We start from the raw sequence: 23,085 nt of genomic DNA, 5'->3' as shown, positions 1-23,085 counted from the left end.
ATCTTTATAGACAAAGCAAGCAATATGCAATGAATGATTAGATTCTGGAATTCTGCAGTAACTTTTGGATTCTATGGCTGTGGAATTCAAATGTGGGCCCATGTGGACTGCGTAAATATATACAAAACATAAATTAAAGTTTCTAATCATATGCAACACTACCTTTACTTTTGTCACCAAAGTTTTAGATTAGAAAGTTCTACTCATCAACAGCTAGTGGTTAGTATTGGCTGTACTGTCCAGACAGAGCCTGTGTGATGGGGTGCATAAAGCCTGAACTTCCTGCTAGAGGCGTTTCAGCACCCTGGCCAGCAGCAGAAGCAGCGGAAAGGTGCTCCGAGCAGGGTAGAGGGGCAGCCTCCACTGCAGCCAACCAGGATGCTGCAGGCTGCTATATAAGGAGCTGCTAGTTAAGGCCTGTCAGTTCCAACCTGGAGCTCAACTCAGGCAGACTTCTGGGCTGACTGGGAACACCAGCCCTTTGGACAGCTCTGAGTATCTAAGTGGAGCTAGATCCTTTGGCTAGCCAGCAGCAACTCTGAGGAATCCTGGAACAAGGGAAACTTTGCAACTAGGACCTAGAGAAGGGCTGGATGAAATGGCATCCTGGAGAAGTTGCCCGGGGACACGAACAGAATTACAGACTCTGAAACCTGGCAGGTAACTGCTACATATAGGGTCCCTGGGCCGGGACCCAGAGGAGTGGGCAGGCCTGGGTCCCTCCCCCCCCAAACTCCTACAAACTACACCCAAATGAGGGGGTAAAGAGGAGGCCTGAACCTCAGCCACGAATTGGACTGTGCTTCACCTGCAAGCAGGCGAGATAATTATTGTGAGACCCCTTTCAGCCATTAAGGGGCACTCACAGACAGGACTGAACCTGTTACAGCCTGGTATAGCCATAGTCTGAGAGAAGTCCACTTAAACTTGAAGTGCTTCTGAAATATTTCCTAAGGAACCTCCTTCAATGCTCTATGGCTAGAAGCAACTGCATCTCCTGGAAGAGAAGGGTCCCTAAAGAGAGACAGAAAAAGGGGGTGGAAGGGCAGAAGGACACAGAACTGAAGGGAATATCCCCTTTCTACTGTGTGAAGCACCCACTGGTTTGAGGTGAATATGGATGTTAAAATGTGTTTAATTTTGTAAACATGTAACTGCTGTAAATTTCAATGGTCACCCATTTACATGCAGGAGAGCAGGTGGGAGCAGCAGTGTGGTGGGGGGGGGGACGAGAGGAGACAGCTCCATGGGAGCTAGCTCCACACATATCCCGGCTCCTGCCTGCTCCTCACAGCCTCTGATATAGTGGCAGCAGGAGTGAGGCTATCTATCTGTATCCATTAGTATTAACTGGTGAGTCCAGGCTCATCCATTAACCATGTAAACGGCTATGTGTTCACATCCCTAGAGGTGATAAGGGATAGAATAAGAATAGGAAGGGGATAGTCAGGACAAAAAGATAATGTTCAGAGACCAGGCTGGGCTACATGTCAACGAGGATTTTAGCTGCCCTTCATTTTGGCCAGAGAACTGGCACAGTCTCCTTCTGTCACTTCTATTATGCCTTCTGGTGTTGTATGGGTGGTTCTGTAGCCAAAATCTCTAAGAAAGATTTGGTTCTATAGCTAAAATCACTGTCTACTTCGAGTGGAAGATGTGTAAAGGCCTAAGGACCTTAGGGTGGCCCTGGAGTCCTTGAGGCTATTTAACCTCTTATCTGTCTTCTCATAGAAGAGGTTCAATCCCTCAGGACATGTCTACACAGTAGGGCTAAACTCAAAATAAGCTACACAATTTGAGCTACATCAATTGCATAGCTTAAGTTGAAATAGCTTATTTTGACTTTGGGCAAGTCTACACAGCATTTATTTCAAAATAGCGCACTCTTCCCCTAACTTCCCTTACGCCTCATACAATGAGGTTTATAGAAGTCAGAGTAAGAAGCCCACTATTTTGACTTTATTTTGAAATAACGGGCTTGGTGGGTAGATGTACACGACGCTATTTTGGAATAACTGACATTATTCCGAAATAAAGCTGCTGTGTAGACATGCCTTCACAGGGCAGGTCCTGAATAGTCTGTTGGACCCAACACCTTGAGCCATGACCCTCTTCTCATGGTCACCTGAGTTGCATCATCTGCTGAATCAAGGGCTGCCTGTAGGGACACTTAAGAGATCACCTGCTTTTTTCACTTGAGAGATCATCAAAATACCAAATAAATCCATTTCACCCCGTGTAAAAGTTTTACACAGAGAAAGCTCGTAAGTTCAACCCCTTTATCAATGAAAGAGAGATGCACAGTGGTTGCTCCTCCCCACATAGCAATTAAATAATTAAAAAGTGTTTTTATTAAGTATAAACATAGGATTTAAGTTATTGCAATTGAAACAGACAGATCAAAGTAAGTTGCTAAGTTTAAAAACAGACACCAGCTAATTCTAATATACTAAGAAACTTGTTATATGTAAATTCTTATCCTAAGCAGTTGATCTTATCTTAGGTAAAATTTTTCACAGGAGGGGAACCTGCTTCTGCAGGCTAGATCCAGCTGCTGGCTTACTTTGTTCCAGCCCCCACCAAGGCTTGGGGCTTCCCGCCACAGCAGGGTGAGCTGGCATTCATGCTCCAGCCCCAGGTCAAGACTCCAAGCCATGAGCACAAGTAGAACCCCATGTTGAGTGAGGAGGAGGAGAATATATTTTTTTATTTCTTTCTGTCCTTCTCATTTGGGAGTCAGGTCAGTGAGCTCGGCATGTGTGGTTTTTTTTTTTTTTTGCTTCTCCTGATTTATTTTTCTGAGAGCCAGTGGCCCTCGACCCAGAAAAGGTTCCTAAAAGAGGGACCTTTACTCTGTCCTGGGTCTACAGCTTTTTTCAGAGTTTTTTAGAATCCTGTGTTTTCAGGTTTCTGCATCTAGGTAGGTGGGGGATGCCAGTGAAGGAGTTTGGATAGTTAATGGCTTCGGCACTGACAACAAAAGTGGGACTGGTGCAGGCATCGGTTTCAACATCAGAATTGAGGGCACTGGTGCTACTAATGATGCAGAAAGCATCTGTTGGTTCCGCAAGATGAATGACATGAACACCACCTACAGAGAACAAGATTCTGTCCATGGGGCACAAAAGGGCAGGATTCTGCCACTGAGGCAGCCAGCGTTCTGGTTGGAATCTCTGACACCTGGAGTAAGAGTGATGACTCTACTCTGGTTGCGCTCTGAACAGCAGGAGTCTGACTCCAAAGCCTCAGAGTATGAAAACCAGGGCGGAACTGAACCCCTGGATGTCGAAAGTTGGGAGTCTGGTGATCTGCTCCTATGCCTGGAGATCAAGGCCATGGATGCTGAGGTGAAGGGGAGCAGCATGACATCCCCAAGGAGAGGATCAGGCAGGGCACTAGAGGTGTTAGTGCTGTCTTGCTCCTGGGTGACGAAAATGGAGCCATGAGGGCGAAGGTGTCCTGGGCCGCTTAGAATGCCTCTTGCATTCACAGTAGCAACAGGTCTCAGGCGCCACTAGGGAGCATGTCTGGCCTGGACTTAACCAGCCTCCCTGTCAGCAGTCAACATAGCCACACTGTGTGTCTCCATGCCGTGGCCTGACTGACAGCAGTGGCTGAACTTAAGGTCTATGGGCAGGAGACCAGCTCCTCTTGACCCTCCTCTTCTGCACCAGTGACTGCAAATGGTACCAAAGAGTAGAATGTTCCTGTGACATGCAGTGATGGTGCCAAGGCTCACTGGTCACATCTTTTTTTGGCACCTGGTCCGTTGAAGGGGGCACTGGAGCTATACACTGAGGAAGAAGTGCTAATGTCAGGTACTACAGCACTGGGGTTTGACTGAGGTTGGAGTACAATCTTTAAGAGGAGGATTTTCACCCACTGTTCATGCTTTTGTAGAGTCTTTGGTCACAATTCTTGATAAATCTTTCTGGTGACCTTCACCCAGACACCTGAGGCAGGATGTGAGGGGGTTGCTTTCTGGCATGCACTTCACGTAGTCCTTGCAAGTCTTGAATGCTGGCAGCCACAGCATGCCCCAGAGGTAGAAAAAAAATGGGGAAGACCACTGTAACAGAAATTTAACACTAATATACTCAATAACTATTGAATGTCTAACTACAAGAACTATGTATCTGCCCTCTTTGGGTCTTCCTGACTGGTCCTGAACAAGGGAGTTTGCTGAACCAGGGGAAGTCTGGGACAGGGGCGCCAACCTCTCCACTGGGCTCCTCTGCCCAGCTCTGCTGCCCCATGAGCTCTGCCAGCCTACACAGGATCTGGGAGCTCCGCCAGCCTCCCAACCCTCACCCTGCGGGTTCTGCTGCCCTGCAAGCTGTGGGCTCTACCACTGGCAACCTCTGCCACTGGAGCTCTCTGGCCTGGCAACATGTTGGTTCAACCTGTTTATGGGATCGCAGGAAACTTGACCACATCCATGAAAAGTGAACATTCAGCAAACTAAAATCATGCCAGATGATGGATGTTTCCGGACCAGAGAGTTCTGGACTAGAGAGGTTCAGCCTGTAGTTAAGTTTTGGAATAGGCATCTAAGAGAGGCTGTGAAACCCCATCGAGGCAAGTGTATAAGAATAGGTTAGGGGAGGGAGGATCTGGGTTTAGTTGATCCTTCCTTAGTGCAGGAGGCTGGACTCGATAACTACTCAAGGTTCCTTTCAATCCTCCATTTCAATGATTCTATGGTTTTATGACCAAGGGGGAAAACCTGCAGCTTGATTTGAATGTTAAACACCTACACCAACCTACAAAAATCTCTGCCAAGGGTTGCTCTGTAGCCAAAGAGGGGAAAAAAGGCCTTGGGCTAAAATTGAGCAACAAATGAGAAACACTTGCCAAGTATTGAAACCCATTTAACTACAGATAAGAGATTCTAGCCAAGACACTCAGATGCTGCTGAAATGTTAGCGCTCTCTTCTCCATAACAAAACAATCCTACATGCTCCGAACATATGCTCCCGCGTATTGCTCTGCGTAAGTCTGAGGGTGTGAAGAGCAGACTTGGGTTTGGTTTGCTATGCAGGTTTCTCACACACCCAACATAGCTGGTGCCCTGATCCTCTGCTGTTTCAGACCTAGGGTCTGGTACAGGTCTGCCAATGCACTGCAGTCCGAGCTGGGACTCTGATATCCAAGGAGACTATTAATTTACGCACACAGACCTGTTACTGTAACCTTTTCTACACACCCATGGGTCTCTTTATCCACCTGTTGTGTCTTGTCACAATCCAGGAGAATGAACTCTCTGGAGCAGCGGCTGCCTCTCTTTCACTTCTCGGCACGGTACCTTGCCCAATGGGGCTCTGATTTCTGACTGACTCTCCCAGTTGCTGCAGCAAGATATATAATAGCAGAAGCCTCTCTTTCTCCCAGCGCTAGTCCTTGAGCCAGGACCACCAACCAAACCAGGCTGTGTGGTGTGTTTGGTTAAGAGGAAAAATGGAAACCAGGTGAAATCACACTCATTTTTCACTTGGGGCCTGAGCTGTGACTCCAGAGGGGAAGAGCTAGGGTGTGACTACATTGTACTGCTTCACTGGTCCCAGCCACGTGTGTGTAAAGACAAAATGCCACGGCCATTAGTATTTACAGATTAAATGATGCTACAGATGGGGTTTATTTGCCACCCACACAGACACATATGCTGGTGAACCTGAGCCTGTCGTGGAAAGTAAGGGAGAACACCCTGCCTCCAAGATGTTCTTTTTGTTATTACTCTGTTTCCTTTTAAGACTCCGGTTGTTGCCTAACCATATTTCTTTATCTTGACCACTGTTCCCTATAACGTGTGCACTTGGGCAGCCACCTAGGAGAGATGCAAATGCTGATTAGCAGAGTGCCCACAGCCAGCAGCATGTGTTTCTACTGATGGTGCACATTCACATATGCCTTGGTGCACATAACAAAATTCATTATGCACATGGATGGAAACATTTAAAGGGAACATTGGTCCTGACTGCCACTATAAGTTCAGGATAGCGCCTCAGCTCTCACTGATATATCAGTCCTGCCAATGTAAGGCAACAGATGGATTGATAAAGCACTGTTGCTGCCTAACTGGAAAGTGTGCCCCCTTTTCCCTTGAAAATGATGCCATTTCTTTAAAACTTAATTTATAAACAGGCTGGATCCATCCCCAAGATGGGAAGTTCTTCTGGATAGGGACTGAATATTTGCTACATGTTTGTACAGTGCCTTGCACCAGAAGGTTGGCACTACAACCTTATCCAAATGATAATTGGGAGAAAGACAAGTTGGGGAGATGAGGCACATAGAAGCAAGGACCTCTGGAACATACAGACTGTATAGCAAAGATCTCAAACTCTGTGTCTTTGTTCAGTGTTTCTTTCACAGAAATCCCCTTTATTTGGCATGAGGTAAAATAAAGCAGTAATTACAACAACAAACCGACATGCGTGCATTTGCTTCAAGACCGCTGATTGAGCAATCATGATGCTGAAAAATGATGCATGTCTTATGTGAAGATGTTGGATAAAAGGATCTGCTCATTACACAATGAGGTTTCACTAGCAATCAGCAAATCAGTTAAATAGTTCGTTCCACTCCCAGGTCCTGGTACTATGGTGATTAATGAATTAACATTTGGGCCATGCATTAAGTGGTGCTCAGACTTGTCATGGTCCTAGGAGCAATCCACTTTTCCTCTTATGTTCAGAAAATCCAGGGCCTGATCCTACTGGCAAATTTCCCCTAGAGGTCAACCCTGAAAGAAGATAACAAGAACTAGCCCTGACCCTTGGAGAGCAGAGAATTAGTCAAACCCTAGGCAAGTGTCTTTCTCCCAAGGAAATCTCTTATCTGCAGAGGAGGCTCAGACAGCTGTGGTGCTGCCTGGGTGACCATCAAAGCTGGGCAAAGACTTTCCTCTGGGACTGAAACATCGCTGGATGAGGGCACTGTGTGCTATTCAACCACCAACTTCTACAACACAGCTATTCCCCGCCCATCCTCTCCTAAACTAACAGCCCCTCCTGCAAATCACGGATCACTTTCCGCTGACGCTTACAGACACACAACTCTTTGGATTAGTGGCTGACAGCTGAACTTGCCACATCAACTGCATCCCTCCACTGACTAGAGCAGGAGTGGCCAACCCATTTAACAAAGAGAGCCAAAACAGCGGTGGAAAAAATGCAGAGAGCTGCACCAGAATTGTCAAAAAAGCCCCCAGAACAAAGCAAACACAAAATAATGAAAAAAAAAATTTTTTTTTTTAAAAAACCAGGACACTGCCCCTTTAAAATGTCTGTCATCTTGGGTGCCATTTTTAAAACCCTGCAGCTCCAACCCGGTAAGCACAGGAAAGCCGGAGGAAGGGGGGGAAGCCAGCAGGGGGAGGGGGCTGTTTGGGGGGGGGAGCACAGGAGTGGCTTTGAAAGCTGCACTTTTGGGGGACAAGAGCCTGCTGCAGCTCGCGAGCCGCGGGTTGGCCACGGCTGCTGTACTACCTAACTGCTGAGCAACTTGCCAGATTAAGAGCGAAGGAAGTTCCAGCTACTGTCACTTGGCACAAGGAGGAACTGAGGATTAATAGGATCAGCAGGGCCCTATATTGAGCACTGTGAGGGCACTGACCCTATGGAATAGCTGCTAGTCACTGTGTGTGTACACACACCTGACTGTTATGCACATAAACACTGAAGAAGAATTATATCTCTCCCCACCCCCAAAAAGAAAGGTCCTGAGATCTTGCATCTGCTTCTCCAGGTTATCACCGATTCAGACACAATACAGTAATCACCCCACCTACCACAGTGCTTCACAGGAGGCATTACTAAAGCTTGAAGGGCCATCCAAGCCCTAATGGAATTTCCTGTTACCAACTTGCTTCTCTAATACAGTGGTTCTCAACCTTTTTTATACCACAAACTGGCAAACCCATTCACAAACTTTTGGCAGACCAGCAACATTTTATTTGATTATCTGTATAGTCATTATGCAAATAATGCATATGCAAATAAAATGTTACCAGTCCACCAAAATATGTACCCCAGCCATGGCCCCGAGCTGCTACACAGCAGCTGGCTTTAGCTCTGGCAGCTACTGCGGCCCAGCAGCCAGCAGTTCAGAGCCCAGAAATGGTCCGCAGACTGGCAGTTGTGAACTGCTGCTCTAACAGATGACCTGGTTTCTTGGCTTTTTCAAAGTGCTTATGCTTTACTGCTTAAGCCACAGTAGCTGCATGTTTCAGGACTCAGACATGCCTAAGTACTTTCTTGAAATCTATTTTAGACTGCAACAAATTATGGAGGTTTAAAGTAAAAGTAAGTTTTTTAATGGAGATACAGCAAGACGTAAAACAGAAACCTTAGTTAAAGCAGTTTAAAAAATTCTCACTGAAATAAGTGTAAAATAAGTGTAAAACTGCTAATTAAGTTTGTAGCTTTCGTATTCTCTCTCAAAAAGCAATATGCAACAGAATATTTAGTTACTTCTATCCATGGCTCAGGAAACAAAAGAAGTATACTGATGGAGTAAAAGTAAGACAGTCACAACTAGCTGGGAGAGGTTTATCTGAAAAAAAAAAAAAAATCATCTTTATGTGCCCTTTATTCGTAAACTGCTTTTTTGGTAGCATGGTCTGATGAAATTTCCCTTCACCCAATGTTACACAACTGCTAAGTAATTAGGAAAATCCAATCTGCTTTTTATGATGTTTACAAATAATACAGTAGTTGGAGGCTGACGTAAAGGAATATTATAAGTACATACCACCAGTAATTCTCTAATGTGCATATCTGAGATACATTTCATTACACACTGAAGCAGACTACTATGTTTGTCCGTCCACTCTTTGAAGTGTTACATTATCCTAGTGGAAACATATAAATGCCCTTCGTTAATAATTTGGGGAAGGGGAAATAGCATTATGAATACTCCAGAACACAACCCCTCATTGATATCATGGTATACTGTTATACAGGACATAATACAGAATGCGTATGCAAGTACTGACCAAAGTATCTCTTTTCTATAGCTAGCAAAAAATTAAAATTGCCAAGAATCTCAAACAGGATTTTCATCAATTTCAAACCATGCCTAAGGCAAAAGAAACTAAGCAGCAGCTGAATGCAAGAGCACAAGTTTGCATTCGTAAACTCAAAACAATCGAAAACCTTGGAAATGTCTAAGTCCTGTAACTCAGCTGAGCCTGACTATTACAACCCTAAGAACTTTTAAAAATGGTATGCACAAAGGAGTGGATAAAAAACTAGGCCACAAAAACTTCCGCATTATTTTCTAAAAGAATTGCTTGCTCCCTTTTTATGGAGATTTACCTCTTCGTGTTCATTGATGCTTTCATCATCCACTTATTAGTGACAGGATCAAACATTTCCATGCTGCCTAAATGCTCATTTCCATCATGCCCACCTACTGCATAGATTTTACCTGAAGAACAGAGAAGCATTTTTATTTAAATGATTGGTAGATGACACTGGTTCTAGACACACAAGATCATCCCAGGCAGTGGGAAATATACAGGCCCAAGCCTATTTTCCAGAATAGCAGCACACTTTTCAGTTGCAAAAAATAAGATTTGAAGGTCACAGACCTAAGAGATCTGTCTTAGCGGCAGTTTCTATAGGACATTTTAACATCTTGATATGAAGTCTTCCGTTTTCATATTGAAAATAACATGCGACAGCATGGCTGCTTTTTTCTTACAATCACAGAATCATAAGGCGGGAAGAGACCTCAGGATGTCATCAAGTCCAACTCTGCCCAAAGGAAGACAAGCTTTTGTTTTAGCCTCTAAACAAAATACCAAATTACTTTAAATAAAACAGTATATTTGGAGGCACAAAGGAACGTATGCTTTCTAGAAAACGGGTTCTGTTTCAGGAATATGAAGGAAGAGTAACTTAACAGCTGTGGGTTCTCAGCAGCTCTGGAAACTTGTTTTTATCTTGAGCACCCAAAAATTGAGTTATGAAAGCTACTGACAGTTTTAGAAAATTATGCAGTACATGAGTTGCCCAAATTCAAAGAAGTCAGTTCTAGAACTGAGGAAAAATGGCTTAATGTGCCCACACTATGCTTCTGAGAAAAAAGAAAAATTAAACCATGCACTACTATACATAGGCTACAGGCAGTGAGCAATAAACTCACTGAACTAATATGTTCTCATATCAGTGCTATAATAACACAGGTATGTTTTCAGATCTGAAAATTTACTCTGTAGTAAACTTAAACATGTCAAATAATGTAGTCATGATATGGGACAGGCTTTTCTTATTGTTTAGCAACAAGAAAACAATTAAGTAATTACAAAAATAAAGAATAGGTTAGTACAAAGTTTATATTGTTACTAACCTTCAACAGAGATTACACCCACATGTCTTCTCCTGCTGTTCATTTCAGGACCAAAGAACCAATTGTTTCTGTTTATAGAATAGCATTCAATACTGCGAAATGGATCACCTGATCCACCTCGACCACCAACACAAAATAGCACACCTGAAGGTGAAGATATAGAGAGAAAATAGAAAGTTTCAGAATGATTAGCCAACAAAAGTTGAGCAATATTTTTACTGAGAGTAGATTAGGATTATAAAATTAACTGAAGACAAAACACTTTTTTCTCCTCCCCCGTGGGTCACATTCAATACAGCTATACTTATGCATTTGTGGCAATGACTTCATCTTTATTTTGGCAAGAGCCATGGTATTTTAGCATGCAAAGTGTTTGTCAATGTTATTGCATAGGCTGCTAATCAGACTCAAACCCAATATTTTAGTCAAATTATTATTTCATTGTGGAGACAACCATTTTTCTTCGGTTACATCTATTTGGCTTTTCTAGATTAGAATTTCCAGTCTAATCTGCATAACTCAGAACACTTTGTAAACGGCTGCTCACTGCTTTGGTGTCAATTTTTGTCCAAAGGAACAATAGAAATGTTTTTATTCCTCAAGAAGTAAGCTTTGTAGGGCTTGGATTTCTTTGATTTCCTGTATATTTCCTTGAACATTAATATGCTTTCTGTAAGCTTTGCCTTGTATATTTACATTTGATCTAGTTAAATTAATATTTTAAGCTAATTTAAGTAACATTCATATACTAAAAGCTATGCATTACACCAGAGACTTTCACATTTCTTCTTTAAACATTAATTAGGTTATAAACACTGTGGCGTAGTGGGAGTGCTGTCTGCTCTGTAACCTGGTGTCCCCCTGCACTGTGATGTGAGATTCTCACGGACTCTCTCAAATGTGTATTAACCCAGACACCTGGGCTCAGCCTCCCAGGGAGAGAGACAAAGGGAGGAAGATGGAGACCAACACCTGGCTGGGGGGGCAGGGCCTGGGAGGGAGGCAGTTGTTGTATGGGAAGCATGGAGAGAAGAGGCTAAGCTGGGGCCTAGGGGCGATGGACTCTAACCCTAGAGTCTGAGGGGCCCTGGCCCCTGTAGCCACATCACATATGTGCTGTGCTGTACCCTGAAGGAACAATAAACCCCTCTCTATTCTACGACTGGCAGAGTCTGTTCTTGCTGCTACGGGGCTGCAGGATTTGGGGTAACCCCAACACGCCATCGCAAACACTACCTATCCATACTACCTATCTCTAAACCAGGGTTGAGCAATAACTTTTGCTGGGGAGCCACTCCAAGATTTTGGTAAGTAATCAAAGGCCACATTTCTCTATGGAGATGGAATGTGGGTGCAGAAGAGAACTTGGGGTAGGGGACTGGTATGTAGAAGAGGGTGTGGGGTCTCAGAGGAAGTTTGGGTGAAGGAGGGGATTGTGATCTGAGGCAGAGGCTTTGAGTGCAGGGTCTGGGAGGGAGGGTATGGATGCAGGAAAGGATTCTGGCCTAACAGAGGGATGTAGGAGGTGGTGCAGGGTCTGGGAGGGAGTTGTGACCTGGAGGAGAGGGAAGGCAGGTGCAGTTTTTGGGTGGTGACCTGGAGCAGGAGGGGGTGGATACGGATTTGAGGTGTGAAGGGGAGGTGAAGTGCTAGGGGCAGGCTCTGTCTGGGAGCTGATTAGCTAGGCAGCTGTCAGCCGATGGCCAGGGCAAGCAGGCAGGCAGGCAGGCGGGGGGGGGGGGGAGAGAGAGAGAGTGTGTGTATGTGTGTGTGTGTGCGCGTGTGTGTGTGTGTGTGTGTGTGTGTGTGTTACACCTGAGTCTTCAACTGCTGAGACACAAGGTCCCGTCGCAGCGGGCAGCCTAGGGAAGGCTGATGGGCACCCCGAGAAGTTTAATGTCCGTGTCTTTGACCGCTAGGACCAGGTCCCTTCGCGGTGGGAAGCCAACAGGCTGACAGACACCCCAGAGTTTACAGGGAGAGCTTATTACACCTCAGATTTTGACTGCTAGGATACGTGATCCCTTCGCAGCGGGCAGCCTAGGGAAGGGTGAGAGATGCCCCTACGGATCTGTCCCCTGGAAGCAACACGATCCAAATGCCCAGCTCTGCCTGTATCTGTCCCTTATGACCGGCTGGAGTTCCTTTAAATTGTGCTTGGTTCTGTTACAGCAACTGAAGGAGTCAGGTTAAAGCTTAAACAGTTACAGGTTTATTAAAGAAGCTTATAAATCATATGGTTACAATGGCTATTGCTCTCTTTCTTAACTGCTAGCAAATATAGATCTTAAAAATGGTTACAAAGAAAATAAAGATAGAAAATAGAAATAATGGTACCAAGTGACAGCTTAATCTTTAAAGAGCTGTAAGTCTATGTGTACACTTAAGACAAAGGACACATCCAGGTACAATTTTTACCCCCTTCTGTGCCTCTCGACTCCAGCGTATCAGGCCAGAGCCAGTCCCTCAATTCCTAGGAAAGACAAATACGAGGTGGGCGTCCCCGTGGAACCTTGGGAGGCCAATCACATAACCCAACCAGCAGATAGATAGTAGACTGATGCTCAGAGTAAGCGTGCTGCTGGACCCATCTTTATACCCATAGGGGCCCGTATCCTCTTTCTTATCTAAGATGCCAAATTGTGCTGGTTCGTCTTTGTGACACCAGTTCTTACAAGGGAGTTTCAACTTAATTTACATTTGCAAGAGAGATAACTAAATTGTGAGTACTGGACATTCTTTACTGGGCGGGAGATTCCTCCCCCTGCGGATGGCTGTGTGTTCGTATTAATATAGGTTTCAGTCAAAGGCACTCCTCGGCAGCCTCTTGGTCAGCAATTGGCGTTGACGTATCTCTGTTTACAGCCATCCAGGGTCACAGCAGCCAGCATATCTGGGCCTTCTGTCAAGGCATCAAAGACTATGCTGATTTTACTGCTCTGTCTATGCCCTGTGTGCTCCAGGCAAGCAAAGATGGATGTTATGGGGGCGGGGGATTCCTGTCTGGCTACAGCAGCTCCTGGCCAGCAGCCCTGCAAGACCCTGAGGCAGACTCCTTGCCTGCCAGCAGCCCCAGACCACTCAAAGCAGCTGGCTGCTCTCTGTGGCTCTCTGCTCCAAGTGCAGGAGAGTGGGTGGCTTTGTACACTACCCCCGCCCCCAGAAAAATCTCTCAGCTTCTATTAGTCTGAAACCAGCCAATGGAATATGAGAGATTTTTCTGGGGGAGGGAGCAATGCACAAAGCTCCCCCTCCTCTCAAACATCCACAGCAGAGAACCAAAGGGAGCAGCCAACTGATTAAAGCAGCAGGTGGGTGCTCTGTACTTAAAGGTCCTGGCAGCCCGTGGGCAGGATCTGGTGGTTTGGCAGGTCGGATCCAGTCTGGATCTTGCCCACCCTGCCCTACACAAATCCCCAACTCTTCCTCAGTACTGGATAATCAGATCCCCGTTTAATTACCTGCAGTCTCATTCCTTGGAGTTGTGCGGATGGAATACTCGAAGCCTGGCACCGCCCTGCTGCTCAGGTGAAGATGATAGTTCCTTGCTTCATCCAGTAAATCTCTACATTTTAGATTCTGCTTGATGATCTCTTCTTTTGCCACAACTCCCATAAGGAAACAAATAGGCAACAAAGGCAGACGTACCTGATGGGAATGTACACGGTTCTGGGTAGCATACTATTATACTGTCGAGCCCTAGATGCTACTGTCATGAATATAGTTGTGTAACTTGTAAATTAAAAAAAACACTCTTCAGTAAAAGTAGTAATAAAAGTCCATTCAAATATAGCTTTGTTCTTTCTGGGGAGAATGAACACTTCTGTCATACTGTTTAATATGCAGAGTACACGTAGCTATAAAACACACTGCATTGAAAGGGTATGTCTACACTGCAAAAAGACCTGCAGTGAGTTGGAGAGTGAGTGGAGTTCACGCTATGGGGCTAAACATAAAAGAGTACAAATACTGGGCTCTGATACTCAGTGAAGGGGGATGATCTTGGATCCTGGGCTCCTGCCTGATCTTGAAATGTCTACACTGCTATTTTTAGCCCCATCCTATGAATCTGAGTCAGTTGAGCCAGGCCCTGAGACTTGCTGCTACAAGGTTTTATTTTCTGCAAGGTAGATATACCCAAAGACTCCAGCAGCAAAGAAAGGTCCTAGCAGGTCAGAAGCAACATGCCACAGTGCTAAAAAAAAGCAATGGATATATGAGAGGTTGCACGTGGGCTCGCAGAGGGCCCTGAATGGTATATACTTTAGGATTCAGATTTGTAGTGCTCTATTCACCTAGGCTATGCCTTATCATTTATTAGTCTCTATGTACAACTGTAAGTGTAGACATACCCTCACTTGACTAAATTCTTCATATAAAAATGTTACACAGGATTTAGAAAATCCACTCAAGGGTGAATGGACTAAGTGGCACTTTAACTGCTTGTGACATAGTAGTTGTTACACAGATAGTACATCAAGTATTGCTGCATACTTCTTTCGCCAGGTGACTTCTTTCTTTTATAGCCTTCAAAAACTCAAATATAGACCTTTATACCAGCATAAGAGTGCTTCTGCTAGTGTAGCTTACTTCATTTGGGAAATAATGATAAGCTATTTCATGTTTCTGTTGATATAAATCTGTCTATACAACAAGAATTTACTGGCAGTACTAGCAAACCTTTGCTAATGTTGATCTCGCCTGATAGCATAGGTTAAAGGATGCTGACAGCTAAGTGGCAGAGTGTCTACAGGCAATGATAGAACTAGCAATATAGTAGTACACAGACTAGCTAAAGAAGAGAGCAAATTTTGGTGCTAGATCAGCAGGGAATGTCTAGGACTATTAAGTCTAACTAGCAGAAAAGACTAGACAGCTTGTCTCCAATGTTTGCCCAAAATCCAGCATGAATTCTGGAAGATATTTAAATCTGCTTTTCTGCTATGTATCTGACTGGTTTGCCCCTTTTGCTTTTCAGTTTCAAAGGAAATTATTGAAAAAAGCAATCTGATAAGGAGTTCAGATAATTAAGCTGCAAATTCTTCCAGCTGAATGACGGAACAGTCCAAAGTGTGTTTTCTTAAGCCATGGATCAAGAAATAGATTAGCACATTCTGTCATAAAAACGAAAGAAATACCCTATGTACACCCCAGAATTTATATCAGAGTTAGTCTCATTACCTTTCATTGTAATTATATTTACAAAAAAGTATTCTGAAAAATGTCCAGCTTGGTGGCAGTTGACTTCCCAGCATTGTAGGAAACATATAATGTTTTAATACTTCTGACTCTCAGCTTTGCCTCAGGACAAATAAATACTTAAAAAAGAAATCATCCCTCCTTCCCCCCCAGAACTTAGTATTTCCAAATGCATTAAGTAATGATGACTTTATGTTCTTATTTAACTATGTATGCATTTTAAAGCTCTCTTCCTCCAAAACTGATATTGTTTTGTGTTATTTCTGACTAGCATGAAGTCCAGTCATCATTAAAATAAATTTTTCCTTTCAGAAACTGGTAAATAATCCTATTTCCTTTTCTGATATCCAAGGACAGATCAGAATTACTTCTGTTCTAAGCAGAAGACTTCATACATCTGTAACAACATTTAATTGGAAAATATTATTCAACACAGAATTGAAATGAAATTTGATAGGGAAAGAAATACTTTGCATCTTTTGTCTTTTTTTTTTTTTTTTGCTCTTTTTTCTACAATATACATTTCCACTGTAAACAAAACTTATGGCTTAATCTCTATATGCCACAGGAAAATATACCTCAATCTCTTCCTACCTGAGAAAGTATTTCATTCAACCATGAAGTATGATGCTGTGGATTAGCAAGAAGCCACTTGATAGCTGCACTATAAACCTGTTTCTCATTCTCAATGTTCAGATTGCTGGAGGACAAGAGTTTATGGAGGTGCTGAGGTGACATACTCACAAAGTCCTCACATTCCACCACTTCTGTAAAGTGTTCACAAGCATATCGGTCAGCCATGTCCATCAAGTCAATGCGATTGTGACTCTCTGCAAAGGCCCTCACTGCCAGGCAGTTTGAGGGATGAAAGTGTAGTTTCATATATTCACAGCAGGCTTTTGCTACTAGCTCCACCTGAAGAATGCAGGCTGCATATAAAAGAGGTTGGACGTTATCAACAGTCAACGTAAGCTGGGAGGAATAGACAAACTTCACCAAATCTTCTATTGCGTCTCCATCAAAATCCTTGATCTCAATCAATGTCTGTTTTGCCTCAGCCATTTCAGAAAGAAACATAGCTCTGAAGTAAGGGATAACACAAGCCAGAACCAGCTTGTGACAGGAGATTAGCTTCGAACCAACCTGTCGGGGAGGGAAGAAAAAGACTGTTTAAATGAAACCCCTTTTTTTTAGCTGTAAAGAAAAAATATTCAAATTATAGTTGAGGTTGCAATCTTAGAGTTCCTATACTTTTGTCATATAACCATAAAACAAAAACAAAAGGATTAGACATCTGATTTTTAATTCATAAGAGCAGGACAAAACAATAGCCTATCACTACAGGTTGAACCTCTCTCAACTGGGATTCCCTCGTTGGGCAGGACCATGGATATTGCTGAAAAACCCAGTGGAGGGACAGAGGCAGGAGCACTGCGGGGGCTGGGAACCCAGCCAGGCTGGCTGCAGAGAGGCCAACAGCTGGAAGCCCTGCCATGGGAGTCTAGCTAAGCCCAGGAGCCATGGCAGCGGGACTGCTGCAGCAGGGCTGGCAGAGCCAGGAGCCTCAGCAGCAGGGCTGGTGCTGCCCTGGTAGGACTGGCAGGGTCGGGAACCCTGATGGCTGAGTGGCAGGCTGCCACAGGCAGGCAGTGGGAGTCCCAGCAGTGGGACTGTGGGCTGGTGGAGCTGGTGCTGCTGTGGCAGGGCTGTTGGGGCCGGTAGCACTGTGGCAGGGCAGTGGTTTGCCACGGTGAAGCTGAGAGCCCCAGCAGCAGGACTGTGGACTGCCATGGCAGGGCACCAAGGCTAGTCATACGTGGGGAGCCCGCTGGGAGAAAAGGCCAGAAGCAGAGCCAGGCTGGGGGGCAGTAATGACCTTCCCTGGCCCAGCAAAATCCCTCCTTCTGGACTACTCAGGCCCTGAGTGCGGCAGACCAGGGAGGTTCAACCTATAGTTCAAGTCCTTCAATAACATCTCTTATTCTTCTTATAAAAAATTTCCCTCAAACACAGCATCCTTTAAAAAAGACAAAGCAGAACTGGAATTCCCTTAAGAAAACACAATTCAAATAGAAGTCTAGGGATTGAAGGGGAGGTCACTAGTTTTTCTAAGCTTACACACAAATTTAAAGTGCAAATGAAAAATTAATCTTTGCTAATATGTGTCAATGGCACTCACACTAAGGAAAACAAGATATACAAAGACTGTAGCCTCATCAGACTGAAGAATGGCAATCACTGAAACTTTCTTCTTTCTCTCCCATGAATACAACAAGAGTGAGGAAAGTATCAATCTCTTCCAGAGGCAAGTGAGAGGGTGAGTAGTGGGGGATATAGAGAAGCAGACCATGGATTACTGCCTCTTCTCAAAAATAGCAGGGGGCAGATCCTTCACTGGTGCAACTGTCATTGAGCCTTTCACTTCAATTAGAAGTTTACAACAGTAGAAACTGGTGTACCTGTTTGAGAGTCTTTGGGCTACGTAGGAGGCGAGAGCAACAAGTGTGATGTTGTGGTAGCTATCTAGACCAGAAAGAGGAAGTAGACTAAGCTTCTTCAAACATCTAACAGAAGTTTCCAGATCAGGCCCTGATTCTCATGGGGCACTTCAATCACCCTGATATCTGCTGAGAGCGCAATGCAGCAGGACACAGAAAATTCAGGAAATTTTTGGAGAGTGTTGGATACAACTTCCTGGTACAAGTGCTGGAGGAATCAATGAGGGGTTGTGTTCCTCTTCACCTGCTGGTCACAAACAGGGAAGAATTGGCAGGGGAAGTATAAGTAGGTGACAATCTGGGCAACAGTGATCATGAAATCGCTGAGTTTAGGATCCTGACAAAAGAAAGCAGAGCAGCCAATAAATACCCTAGACTTCAGAAAAATAGGCTTTGACTCCCTCAAGGAATTGATGGGCAGGATTCCCTGGGAAGCTAATATGAGAAAGAAAGGAATTTGAGGAGAGCTGGCTATATTTTAAAAAAGCTTTATGGATGGCACAAGAACAAACTATCGAAATGTGCAGATAGAAGGGCAAATATGACAAGCAACTAGCTTGGCTTATCAAAAAAATCTTTGAAGAGCTTAACACAAAAAAAGAAGCCTACAATAAGTGTAAACTTGGACAAATAGGGAGAAGCATAACAAAATTGCACAAAGCATAACTGAGCAAGGTATGTGAAGAACAAGGTTTTCTACAGGTATGTTAGCAAAAAGAAGGTGGTCAGGTAAAGTGTGAAGCCCTCACTGAATGGGGAAGGCAATTAAGTGACAGATGATGTACTGAATGCTTTTTCTGCCTAAATCTTTGCAGACAAGGACAACTCCCCACACTGCTACACTGAGCAGCACAGAATGGAGAGGAGAAGGGAGCAGCTCTCATTAATGAAATAACAGGTTAAGGACTATTGAAAAAAGCTGGACATACCATTGAGTCAGATCTAATGCATCCAAGGATGCATTGGCCATTATCTTTCAAAACTCGTTGTGACTGAGGAATCACTTGATTGTCTGGGACTGATTGGAAAAAGGCAAATGCAGTGCCCATCCTTTAAAAAGGGAAGGAGAATCTGTTGAACTACAGACAAGTCAGCTTCACCTCAATTCCTGGAACAATCATGGAGCAGGTCCTAACAGAATCTAATGTGAAACACGTTACAGGAGAGAAAGGTGATCAGGAACAGTGAACATGTATGCACCAAAGGCAAGTCATGCCTTACCAACCTAATTGCCTTCTATGATGAGATAACTGGATCTGTGGATATGGGGAAAGCAGTAGATGTGATATACCTTGACTTTAGCAAAGCTTTTGATACAGTCTGGCTTGGACTATAAGGTGAATAGAAAGCTGGCTAGATCATCATGCTCAACGGATAGAGGTCAATGGCTCAATGTCTAATTGGCAGCTAACGGCATATTGGGCTGTATTAGTAAGAGCACTGCCAGCAGATCAAGGAAAGTGATTATTCATTTCTATTAGCACCAGTGAGGCCCCATCTGGAGCACTGCATCCAGTTCCCCTCTTCCTCCCCTCTCCCCCTCCCCCCTCCAAAAAAAGCTGTAGACAAATTGGAGAAAGTCTAACAGAGGGCAATGAAAATGATTAGGGGGCTGGGTCATATAACTTATGAGGGGAAATTGAAGAAGCTGGGCTTTTTTAGTCTGAAGAAGAGAAGAACAAGGGGGGATTTGATAGCAGCTTTCAAGCACCTACAGGGGTAATCCAAAGAGAATAGAGCTAAGCTATTCTCAGTGGTAGCAGATGACAGAAAAAGAAGCAATGGTCTTAAGCTGCAGTGGGGAAGGTCTAGGTTGGATCATTGTGAAGCACTAGAATGGTTTATCCAGGGAGGTGGAGGAGAGGTTTTTAAGGGCAAGCTTGATAAAGCGCTAGCTGGAGTGATTTTGCTGGGGTTAGTTCAGCTTGCAGCAGGGAGCTGGACTAGATAACCTCCTTAGGAATGGAAGGAAATGGCCCACCAGACCACGGTTGTCTTTTCTATAGTATGCCAACCTCTGACACAGCTGGAGCCTTCTTCCTGACTGCTTAGGGCCAGGTGGGAATGCCTCTCCATGGCTGCTGCAGCTCCAACCAGCACAGCTGGAGGAGGAGTGCATGTACTCTGGCTATGGCAGGTTCATGTTAGGCTGAGCAGGGGCCACAGAAAAACCATCTGTCCTCCGGCAGCGGCAGCTCAGGATTAGGTGCCATGGCTGGAATGAAGAGGTAGTGGACAGGAGAAGCCCCCTCCCCTGACCTGAGCATGAAGCTACAATGGCTGGGAATGGGTAAGACACCCCTTCTCATGGCCTCAGCACAGAGCTGCCACAGTTGCCAGGGGAAGGGGGAAGGGAAGGCAAAGCCTGCCACTCCCCCATAATGGAGCTGCTGTGACAATTCTGTGCTGGGGCTGGTAGGTAGAGGTGGCACACTGTGCATTATCCTGAATCCCTGCCCTGAACCCTCTTTCAACATTTGCTCAGTTATGTTAATTTTAAGGACTACACTTGATTTGGTGATTCTATTTTCTGTTTGAGTTAATGAGAAGAAATCCCATTCTAGGCACATCCCATTTTCCTGGAACAACCAAATCCTTACGTTGTTTTAAGTTACAGTAAGAGGAAGCTCTATAGCGAATTTGGTAGTCCTGGTTCTTACCATTTAGGAGAAGTTCTTGAACAAACACACAGACTATGTCAAATATATACAGTAGATAGTTACTATACAACTTCCAAAGAACAAGCTTAAATGTGACTAGTCTATCAGCCTAAACTGAGTCTATAATTTTTGTTATTCCACATAAACCTATGTAAAAATCTGAATCATATTTGCCTAGTTTTATTTATTCAATTCAAACACTGAACATTTTTGTCCCTTCTGTTCAATTAATAAATCTATCAGTTTCAACCAACTAATGTAATCAAAAAAGTTCATTTTACCAAGAAATACAAGCTGGAAGAGATTATATAAGAATGGCCATACTGTATCAGGCCAAAAGTCCATCTAGCTCAGTATCCTGTCTTCCAACAATTGTCAATACCAGTTGCCCAAGAGGGAATGAAAAGAGGAGGAAACTATCAAGTGATCCATCCCATTGGCCATTCACAGTTCCTGACAAACCGTCACTAGGGACATTATCTATCTTCCATTAAATTTATCTAGTTCTTTTTTAACCCTGTTATAGTCTTGACCTTCACCATATCCTCTAGCACAGTTCCATAGACTGACTGGCTACGTCTACATTGGCCCCTTCTCCGGAAGAGGCATTCCTCTGAAAGTAGGAATAAGAGATCCTCCGGAATAGGGCTTTATTCCGGAGGATCGGGCCAGTCTAGACGCTTTTTTCCGGCTTTTCCCCAAGCCGGAAAAAAAGCGGCGGCCATGTTTATTTAAATCCCGCGGGGGATATTTAAATCCCCTGCGGATTTCCCTATTCTGAAGTTTGAAATTAACATGCCTCTTCCGGAGAAGGGGCCAATGTAGACGTAGCCCCGGTGCGTTTTGTGATGAAATATTTTCTTTTGTTTTAAACTTCCTGCCTATTAACAAGATTTAAGATAATGTCTTGACTGATCAATGAGGTTTGTGTTTATTTTGAGACAAGTTCTCTGTATTATAATTATGGGGGCATTTTTTAAATTAAAATTGTAATTAATCCACAACAAGACAACCACACTTAAAGATTCATGTGAAGCTGGGAGTATAGCTGCAAATACTACTGGTTCCAACAACAAAAAACATTCTACATATGCTGAAGAAAAAAAATGGTTACTCACCCTTGTAACCGTTCTTCAAGATGTGTTGCTCTTATCTATTCCAGTTAGGGTGTGCACGCTCCACATGCATGACTATTGGAAAGTTTTTCCCTACGTGCTACCCATCGAATCAACTGTGGAGCTCCCTCGAGTGGTGCCAATGCAACACTCTATATATGACCCTGCTGATCTGACCTCTCCATAGTTCCTTCTTGCCAGCTACTCTGTTACTGGTGAAGGAAGAAGAGTATGGAATAGATACAAGCAACATATCTCTAAGAATAACAGCTTTTTCCTTCAAGTGCTTGCTCATATATATTCTAATTATATGACTCATAAGCCTGTACCGTGGAGGAGGGGTTGAAGTCACAGTCTAGATGACTCAAGAACTGTGGTACTAAAAACTGTGTCCTGCTGCAATTGTTGCATGATGGCATAGTGTGATGTGAAGGTATGTACTGAGGACCAAGTTGCAGCTCTGCAGATTTCCTGGAGTGGTATATGAGTCAGGAATGGTGCCGAAAAAGCTTGCACTCGTGTGGAGTGCACAAGAAGTGGTGATGGAGGGACCCTGGCCAGGTCATAACAAATATGGATGCATGCATTGATTCGGGAGGAAATGTATTGCAACGAGACTGGCTGTCCTTCATCCGATCCACAGCTACAGCTACAGACAGTTATGATGTCTTATGAAAGGGCTTGGTATGTTCAATGTAGAATACTTGTGCCCCTCTTACATCACGGGAGGGTAGGCATTGTTCCCAGGTATTCTGCGGAGGTTTAGGATAGAACCTAGGAAGAAAGGCCTGGTGTGGAAACTGAAGACTACTTTGTGACAAAAACCAGGTGAAGGCAAAGCTGGACCTTGTTTTGTGAAAGACCGTGCTCCAAAGACAGGTCATGAAGTTCAGAGACCCTGTGAGCAGATGTAACGGTAACCAGAAAGATCACCTTCCAGGACAGATAGAGTAGAGAGCAAATGGCTAACGGCTCAAATGGTGGACCCATAAGGGCAGAGAGAATGAGGCTGAAGTCCCAAATGGGAGCGGGGCGATGAATGGGTGGAGCTGGTCCATCCCTTGAGAAAACACCCTATCTGGGGGTCCAACAAGATCATGCCGCCTGTTTCTTCTGGGTGGAAGGTGTAGATGCCTGCTAGATGCACACAAAATGAAGAGGTTGCAAGACCTTGATGCTCCAGAGATACCAGATAGTCAGCATGGAGATAAAGTATCCAAGTTGCTCTTAGGGATGTCAATGTGTAGTCGACGATACATT

At 44.3% G+C, this 23,085-nt stretch overlaps 1 protein-coding gene across 2 annotated transcripts in view; it reads right to left on the bottom strand.

The window, feature by feature from the left end:
- KLHL8 (kelch like family member 8) overlaps positions 1-23,085 on the bottom strand; it is a 71,788-nt gene that overhangs the window by 15,067 nt on the left and 33,636 nt on the right. For both annotated transcript variants that reach the window (XM_006115329.5, XM_089778090.1), the window contains 4 exons: positions 16,147-16,695; positions 13,815-14,001; positions 10,354-10,497; positions 9,318-9,429 (listed from right to left, as the gene is read on the bottom strand). In XM_006115329.5, the coding sequence (XP_006115391.3) occupies positions 9,318-9,429; positions 10,354-10,497; positions 13,815-14,001; positions 16,147-16,695 (992 nt within the window). The remainder of the gene's footprint in view (positions 1-9,317; positions 9,430-10,353; positions 10,498-13,814; positions 14,002-16,146; positions 16,696-23,085) is intronic.

This window comes from Pelodiscus sinensis, chromosome 4 (assembly GCF_052426305.1).
Source record: "Pelodiscus sinensis isolate ZL-2025 chromosome 4, ASM5242630v1, whole genome shotgun sequence".
Taxonomy (NCBI): Eukaryota; Metazoa; Chordata; order Testudines; family Trionychidae; genus Pelodiscus; species Pelodiscus sinensis.
The sequence above is the reverse complement of the archived record's forward strand: the minus strand, read 5'-3'. Positions and strand labels throughout refer to the sequence as shown.